Genomic DNA, 8,565 nt, shown 5'->3' with positions numbered 1-8,565 from the left:
TGCTGAGGAGGGGGGGCAGCTCCCGGGGTGGCCTTTGCCCCAAACCAACTTCCCTCCAGCTCCCGGCACAGGGAGGGGTGGGGGGCTGGGAAGGGGCCAACAGAGCCCCTGGGAGCGGTGCTGGTGCCCAGTGGCTCCACTGCCTCCTGGACAACAAGGAATCAGAGTCTATTTAAAGGTGCTGCCGCTTGCATAACACTGGCTGTAATTCCTTCAGCCTCTTCCCCCGCTCCAGGGGCACTGGACATTGGACGAAGGGTCTGCGTGGGCAGCGGTCCTGGCCAGGCAGATCCTGTGGGATGGGGCAGCCGCTGGCAATGTCCCCTTAGGACAGGGCCTGTCCCTGTGGAGGGGAGCACAACATCCCCCTTCCCCCAGCTCCTGCACGGGGCCGTGATCCCACATTGCCACACAAGTCACGTTAAAGGCCACGGAGCTGGATCCGGCACCGAGCGGCGCGTTGGGAATACACAGAGATCCTGCGAGATCCTGCGTCTGCTCGGGAGGAGTGACAAACCACCCACTCCTGGGAATGCCACGGGACCGAAATTCCCTGTCACTGCCACAGGGGCCGTGCCTGTATGGGCAGGTGGGATGGGGGGTTTGTCCAGTGGTGCCTCTGGAGAAGGAGCAGGGCCGTGCCAGGGCTGGGGGCTCCGGGGAGGGCTCCAGGCACTGCGGGGGATGGCTGAGGAAGCAGCGTGAGGTTTGTTCATATTCTCCAGGGTTTAATTAACAGCGAGCAGTGCTGCCTCCACACTCCTCTAACTCAACATCTGGCCAACTCAAACACAGCTGGACGAGCTCTGTGCTCCCACCCCCTGCCACAGCCGAGCGGGTACAGGCAGCGGTGATTAAACACGGCAAACACGGCACAGCTGCTTTCCCAGGGATGTGGAACCCCCAGCACCTCCCCCAGCAGGACAGGACAGGGGCTGAACTGCTGCTGAGGGTCCGGCTGGTGCAGGCAGGAGGGGGCCGGAGGAATCCTGGTGATTCCCTCAGCGAGGGACACGCAAATCCAGAGCAAGGAGGGACCAGCTGGTGTCCAAGCACCAGCCGGCAGCTCAGGCACAGCCTGGGGGGGTCTCATCCTGCACCTCCAGGGCTGAGCTGTGCTGTCCTGTGGCCCTGCTCTGCCAACGGTGTCCCCAGTCCCTGTGCCTGGGGACAAGCATGGGGGTCTGGTGCTGGCTGTGGGGGTCTGGAAGCAGTGGAAGGAGGGGAGATGGGAGCCCAGCCCAGGGCAGGACAGTGCAGTCCATCAGGATGGAGCCACACATCCCTGGAGGCCCAGGGCACGGGCTGGTCATGGCTCAGTTTGTCACCAGCTCCAGAGTAATTCTTGCAAAAAAACCCAGCTTGGTCTCACAACAAACCCAAGGTGGGAGGGCAGCCCTTCCAAACATCCTCCCCACCACGGGATCCAGCCCCTTGCTCCTGCCTCCCAGCAGAGCCCCCTTCCCCTGAAGCTGTTTCTCCAGAGATCCCCGAGGGGATCTGCCCAACCCCTGCCCCACAAGTGATGAGGGACAGGCAGGCACAGTGCTGTGACAGGGGCAGGGGCTGCTCCACCTTTGCAGCAACAACAGAGTCATGGAATATTCGCAACTGGAAGGGACCCACAAGGATCATTAAGTGTGACTCCTGGCTCTGCACAGGACAACCCCAAAATCAAACCTAGATAAGGCAGAGGCTCTCAAAAATCCCTCCAGCTCACCTGTACCTGGCTCCGGGCTGTGCCAGGACTGTCACAGAGCTGCTGGTGCCACCCGAGCCTCCCTGGGCCATCCAGGCAAACAGGATTGTTCTTGTTACACACGGAGCCTGCTCTGAAATTCCTGCCCACATCTCTCCCAGGAGCAGGGAGTGAGGAGGTGAGGGTGGAGGAAAGCAACTCCTGCTCATCCAAAACATTCACTGTGAAAACATGAGGCTGGAACAAGAGTTGGTGAAACCATTAGAACCAGTTTATTGTCACAGCATAGCACAGAGGTCACAGCCCACTCCCGGCTCTTCCTCCCAACGAGACCCAGCACAAGCTGTTTGGGGCAGGGATTAGCAGAGGAAGCTGCAGCCAATCTGCTCCAAACTTTCCTGTTAGATCAGTAAATGGTCTCTTCACTGTATTAAGGAATGGAAGGAGCTGCATTAACCCCTTCAGCACCAGCCCTGCTCCCTCTCTGCACCTGCTTCCACCCAGGAGCAGCCACCGGGACCTGGCCCAGCCTCGCTGCAGCTCCCCTGGGGATGGCTGGCTCACATCTCTCCTGCTGCCAGGACGTTCATGAGAAAGCAAACTGGAGCAGAGGCACTGCAGTCCTCCTCCCTCCTTGTCCCTCTCCCCCCTCACCTGTGGCAATGCCAATCCCATGGAACAGGGTTTTCCCAAAGCGCCGGCAGCGAGAGCTGTGCTCTCAGGCCAGATCCCCTCGAGATCTTCCTGGGAGAGCCCAGCTCTCATTTCTATGAATACAAATTCATTAGGGTCATGTTAAACAACTCGATGTCAGGCTGGCAACGGGCTGCAGAAGCCTTGAAGGGAAATCGCTGCCCAGAAATGCTCCGCCAGCACCGTGCTGGTGAATCCAAGGCTCTCTCTGGTGGGAACAGGCTGCGTTGCAGCACAGCCAGGACTGAGCAGAGAAAATAAACCACCGGGAGCAGAGCAGGACACAACCTCTCCCTGGGAGGGCTGGGAGCAGGGTCTGGCTGTTCCAGCACTGGCTGGGGTGACAGCACATGCTCTGGGGTCACCCAAACCCCCCCAGCTCCACAGACAGTGGGGGGTTTGCCAACACTGCACTGTTGGTAAACACAAGCCCAGGGCTCTGGGCCTGGGTTTATTGGGGAACATTAATCAGGAGAGAGCAGTGGGATTGGAAACAGGGTGGCTCCAAGGTACTCACTGCATTGAGGACACAAGGAGGACGAGGATGCACTGGCCAGTCTTTGGAACATAACGGAAAGGACACGGAGAACACGACTCAGCCCAGAGCTGCTGCTGGCCCAGCACCACAGGGGAGCAGCAGAGTCTCTGGGATCACTTGTTGTCTAGCACCAGATCCCACAACCTAATGACAATCTCCAAAAGTCTCCAAGGACCCTCTGGTCCTTCTTCTGCTGTCACAGAAATGCAGATTAAGGGTTGTGGTTTCAAGAACGTAATAAATAAAGATCTGCAGTGTCCTGAAGAGCATCTGCAAGCTGGCAGGTGAGCTTGCTTCCAAGAGCAGCTAAATCTGCCCACCACCTGGCCAGGCAGTGTTCCAGACCCTTCATCATCCGTGTGACCTGGTGTCACCCCACTCCACACCGGGCTCCGAGTGTCCTCCGCAGGGTCGGCTGGAGGGGACGGGGCTCCCTCGAGCTGCTCCTGGAGCAGAGTCTTTGTTGTGTTGATTTATGAAGCTTCAGGCCTCGTGTCTGGTACAGCACGAGCCTCCTGTTCGTCCCAGCCTGACTTTCCCGTCTCCGAGCCCGTGAGGAATCGTCCCCCAGGAGCTGCCAGCGGGAGCAGAGTCCATCCCAGTCCATCCCAATGTCACAAAGGTGAACTCCCGACGACGGAGCAGAGCCAACGAGGGAGGAATCCTGGCTCTCAACACAGGCAGAAGGCTCCTTGCTGGCATTTCAAGAGATTTCTGCCAGCCCAGTCTCACTCGGCACCGCGGGGCTCCCAGAGCAGGATCTGAACCGTGACCAAGGCCAGCTCTTCACCTCACATGAGATCAGGCCTTTCCCCAACCAGAACCGCTGCCAGCAAGTGCAGAGCCAAGCAAACAGGCTGAACTTGGCCCAAATTAAACACCCTCAAGCTGGTTTTACACAAGACAGAACCATTTCCAGCCCGTAGCACGACGTGTCGCTGCCTGCAGGAGCTCAGCCCAACCTACAGCAGGCCAAGGGACACGGCAGCCCATCCACAGACAGAATCAGGAGAGGAAAAGTGAAGGGACAGAGAGGGACAGAGACAACAGGGTGGTCTGGAGGGCTTGTGCTCGCCCAGCCAAGCCCAGCACAAACACCATCGCTCCGAGGGTGGGATTTCCTGGGATTTCAGTCAGAGCAAAGGCAGATTGGCCACCAGAATCAAACCTACAGAGAAAAATTTGGCTTTGGAGGTTTTAGAGTTGCTGTTTAATCCCGAGACAGCGCAGCTGAGTGAGTTTAGAATTTAAGTTACAAAAAAAGAAAGCACTAGAAAATAATCTTGATACAAGAGCGATAATCAGCCGGGGTTCCCGCCCTGCGCAGGGAATCCCGCTCCACAATCCACCCAGCACAGCTGGGACGCTGCCAAGGCATTGCCTGTTCCCAGCACACGCTGGGAGGGCAAACTGTCCTCGGTGAAAGTTTCGTGGGGGAATCCCCAGCTCTGGGAGTTAAGACGCTGCCACCAGCTCTGGCTTTGGCCTGTTCTTGACGGGTGACGCTTCTGTGGAAGGAAAAGAAACTTGTTACAGAAACAGAGACTGTAAATACCCTGCAGCCATCTCCTGAGGAGGATCCAGGGCTCAGAATCCGTCCTGCAGAGCAGCAAATGCTTGCACAGCACCTGAAATAAGAGAAGTTGGTTATAAGTAATCCCACATTCCCAGTATGGCCCTTTCTCACAGCACCTGACGAATTCAAACAGTTTCAGAACACACCCAACCCAGTGAGCCACCAGCCCAATGACACAGATCCAGGGCAGGAGCCTTTTCTGGAGTGCAGGGGTAAGTCCAGCTCCTCCCCTGATCCCTCAGATCTGGCACCACGAGGCTCAGACAGCTGCAGCCACAGGGCCAGGCTGTGTTTTGCTTGGCTCCCGCTGCTGCCAGCACACAGCGACGACATCTGAGCCCTGTTTACGAGTAAACAAGCACCAAAGAAACCAGCCCCATTCCCCACATCCCAGACTGCTCCTGGGCAGATTCCACACGGAGGAAATGGCTTCTTCCAGCTCCTGTTTGCACAAGCAGGGAGGTCCAGCTTCTGTGAGCGATGGCTCGGGGTTCTGCTGCCCCAGGAGAAGAGTCTTCACCAGTTTGAGTTTTCAGCATCTCAGCATGGACAGACACCTGTGTGAGCTCCTTCCTCACCAGGCAGGGCCACCAGTGCCCATCTGGTCACCTCCTTCACGGGCTCTCTCCCACTTCCCAGCTGAATTCCCATTGCACCATTCAGGAGCAGACACTCCTGTACCATCAGCTGTGTGCAGCTCGTGCTCCAACAGTCCTGGAGCTGAGGGATTCCAGTGATCCTCACCCAGCTGGTTCCAACCCCCGTGACATGAGGTGAGAAGAGCTACGAGTCCTCAGAAGCCTCCGTGAGATCCCGTGTTGTGCAGGGAGAATCCAATATCCACAAAATAACTATCCCTGCCTTGTGATGACATGCAGGGCACCAGTCTGAGTGCTGTGGGAGAGTCTTGCCTGGGACAAGCAGGGCAGGAATTCCTCATGGAGCTTCACATGTCTCAAGGTGTCTCAAGGCAGGCGGTTGCCTCAGGGCAGGTACAGAGGAAGGAGGAAACTCCTGGAGGGAATGACCAGATGCGACGGAACAGAGAGCAGAGCCTCGGGTTCTCTTGGGTGAGGGCTCAGCTGGACCTGCCACACGACGAGGGGGCAGCTGGCACAGCCCACTGAACAGGGCTCACACCAGGGAGCTGGGACTCCTTCCCGTTTTCTGGGACAACACTTACACTGGGAGAGGGTCCCAGACTACTGCGTGGAAGCCAAAGCTGCAGAGAGAGCGTACCTGGGATCTTCTCTGGGAGCGGCTCCGAAGGAACTTCTGGAAGCTCCAACTGTTCCTGCAAGGATGTGAAAGAAAACATGTGACACACATCTGGCAGTGGTCACAGCACCTCCTGTATCTCACTGTATCTCCCATTACAACCAACTTCCTGAAAGTGTGGATTTTAATCCCAAGAACGTCAATCCTACCTGAGTGATAGTATTTAACTCTTCTAGAATGGCATCTTCATCCTCCTCGGTCAGGCTGCCAGCCAGGAGCTCGTCTATTTGCTGTGGGAGAGAGGGAAAGAGTTAATTCTCACTCTGATGGCTCTTAAATAGGGCTGGGAACAGAGTGCACATCCAAGGAACTGTGCAGAGCAGGCAGAGCCTGCTCCCAACAGCCGTACATACCCTCTGGTACTCCACAGCATCCTGGGTTTCTCCTATTATTCTTTCTACTTCTTCTATGGACATCACCTGAAGGGAAGAGCCAAAGTCCAGGTGTGGGTGAGGCCTGCAGGGAGGCAGCTCCAGCCAAGCCCCTCTTGGGCAAAGGTGCTGAGCTGCCCCAGCCACACGTACCTGGTGCATTTTGTTCAGACACTCGTTGCCTATTTTCAGGCCCTCAATGACCTTCATTTCAATCTGGGTGAATTCAATGTCCTGGACCTGGAATGGAAAGGAGAAAGGGAAGACCCTGTCACACTTTGGCCAGGCACTGGCACAGGCTGCTCAGGGCAGGGGGGAGTCCCCATTCCTGGGGGAATTTAGCAGCCGTGTGGATGTGGCACTTGGGGACAGTGGTGGCCTTGGCAGTGCTGGGGAACAGTTGGGCTCGATGGTCTCAGGGGGCTTTTCCAGCCAAGGTAATTCCATGATTCTGTGGTTCCCATTAGCCAGACACAGGCTGCTGGGACCCCAGAGAAGCTGCAAGGAGGAATCAGTCGAGCCCTTTCTGTACTGGACAGAGGATTAATTTACACCAGCAGTGAGAAATATCCACACAAAAAGCTCGGCACAGGCAGCTCCACGAGCACATCCAGCAGCCCTTGAACTGATTTCACCTCATTTTCCAGCTGCCAGTCTCAGCTGAGGCCTCCCCAAACCCAAACATATCCAGTTCTGAAATTACAGTTCTGAGACAAGCCCAAGGAAGTCTCCAGTGCAGCCACTCACACTGTGAGTAACGTTTTAGTAATTTACAAAACAGTATTTAACACGTAACCTGCCCTGCAGATTCCAAACACACACTCCCCCCTCTGCCTCTGTAAGGAGCAGTCATGGCACATGTACAATTCTGGAGACGTCTGCTTTTGGACAGAGGGCTAAACTCCTGCCAGGACTGGCAGTTGAAATGGAATTCCACAGGATCCAGGGGAGTGCCCACCCAGGAGCACAGATCAAGGCCCCCCCAGTGACTGGCCCTCGCTCACCATCCGCTCCAGGTTGCTGATCTGGTTCTCTGTTTTATCCAGGAGTTGCTCCTGGTATCGTTTCTTCTTCAGCAGCAGCATGGCTTTCCTGGGGGACGCAGAGGGAGGAAAACTCAGCACAGCTGAAACCAAATAAAGGCCAAAAGAACCCCAACAAAAAAACACATTTGTTCTGTGCAACTTAAGCCACGTGCAATGTAACTGGGCTGCTCCTGTGAAGAGCAAGGATGAGCAAACTGTGTGCCAGGGAGAAATTATTGGCTGGGAGGGTGGTGGTGGCTGCCCAGAGCAGCTGTGGCTGCCCCATCCCTGGAAATGTCCAAGGCCAGGTTGGACGGGACTTGGAGCAACCTGGGCTGGTGGAAGGTGTCCCTGCCCATGGCAGGGGGTGGGACTGGATGAGCTTTAAGGTCCCTTCCAGCCCAACCCAAACCAGTCCATGACTCTGACTCCAGCGAGGTTTCCTTCCCAGGGACACCCTGTACTCGGCACTGACGCTCCCCCGGCCCTCGCCCCCCGGTGACCCTTCCCCCCTCACTCTTTCTTGCCATCCTTGAGCAGCTGCCGGGCCAGCGCCCGCTCCCGCTCCAGGCCCAGGCTCAGCCTCTTCTGGTACTGCCGCAGCTTATCCCGCTGCTGCTTCAGTTGCTGCAGAGGAGAGGGGCGGACAAGGGGATGGACAGAGGGACGGACAGAGGGACGGACACAGGTCACAGCTCGAGCCCTGGCGGTTCCAGCAGCCCCCGAACCAGCGCCGGCCCCGCCGCCCTCCCACCCGGGCTCTCCCCGGCGGCACCAGCACCGGCGGTGGCTCAGCCCCGGCCTCGCCTCCTCCATGGCCGCGGAGACCCGGCAAACGCCACGGGGAGGGGACCGGGACCGGCACAGCACCAGCACGGCCCAGTCCCGCCCCGTTCCCGGTTATCCCCTCTGTCACCAGCACGGCCCGGTCCCGCCCCGTTCCCGGTTATCCCCTCTGTCACCAGCACGGCCCAGTCCCACCCCGTTCCCGGTTATCCCCTCTCTCACCAGCACGGCCCGGTCCTGCTCCGTGACGCGGCTCCGCCGTTTCCGCCCGAACAGGTTCCCCATGGCCGCTCCAGCCCCGGCCCGGCCCGGCCCGCCCCCGACGGCGGCCGCGAGGGGCCCGGCCCCGCACAACGCGCAGCGGCGGCGCAGCGGCGGCGCTGGGGGGCGCTGTGGGAACGGGCGGGAAGGGGATACCGGGAATGGGATATGGGATATAGGGAACGGGGATATGGGATATAGGGAATGGGGATACCGGGAATGGGATATGGGATATGGGATATAGGGAATGGGGATACCGGGAATGGGATATGGGATATAGGGAACGGGGATATGGGATATGGGATATAGGGAAGTGGGGATATGGGGAATGGGGATAG

The 8,565-nt window shown here is 57.9% G+C and overlaps 1 protein-coding gene across 1 annotated transcript; it reads right to left on the bottom strand.

Moving 5' to 3' along the window:
* Nucleotides 1-1,948: 1,948 nt before the first annotated feature.
* CHMP6 (charged multivesicular body protein 6) lies at nucleotides 1,949-8,275 on the bottom strand. Its single transcript, XM_027725361.2, has 8 exons — nucleotides 8,189-8,275; nucleotides 7,698-7,807; nucleotides 7,160-7,247; nucleotides 6,309-6,395; nucleotides 6,138-6,203; nucleotides 5,934-6,014; nucleotides 5,746-5,800; nucleotides 1,949-4,438 (listed from the first exon to the last, which is right to left on the bottom strand). Exons 1-8 carry the CDS (start codon nucleotides 8,249-8,251, stop codon nucleotides 4,386-4,388), a joined length of 603 nt encoding a protein of 200 aa, XP_027581162.1. The 5' UTR covers nucleotides 8,252-8,275; the 3' UTR covers nucleotides 1,949-4,385.
* Nucleotides 8,276-8,565: the final 290 nt, after the last annotated feature.

The sequence above is a fragment of the Pipra filicauda genome, unplaced genomic scaffold (assembly GCF_003945595.2).
Source record: "Pipra filicauda isolate LSUMZ 115617 unplaced genomic scaffold, ASM394559v2 scaffold80_size11013439_pilon, whole genome shotgun sequence".
NCBI lineage: Eukaryota > Metazoa > Chordata > Aves > Passeriformes > Pipridae > Pipra > Pipra filicauda.
This window is presented reverse-complemented; position numbering and strand designations above follow the sequence as displayed.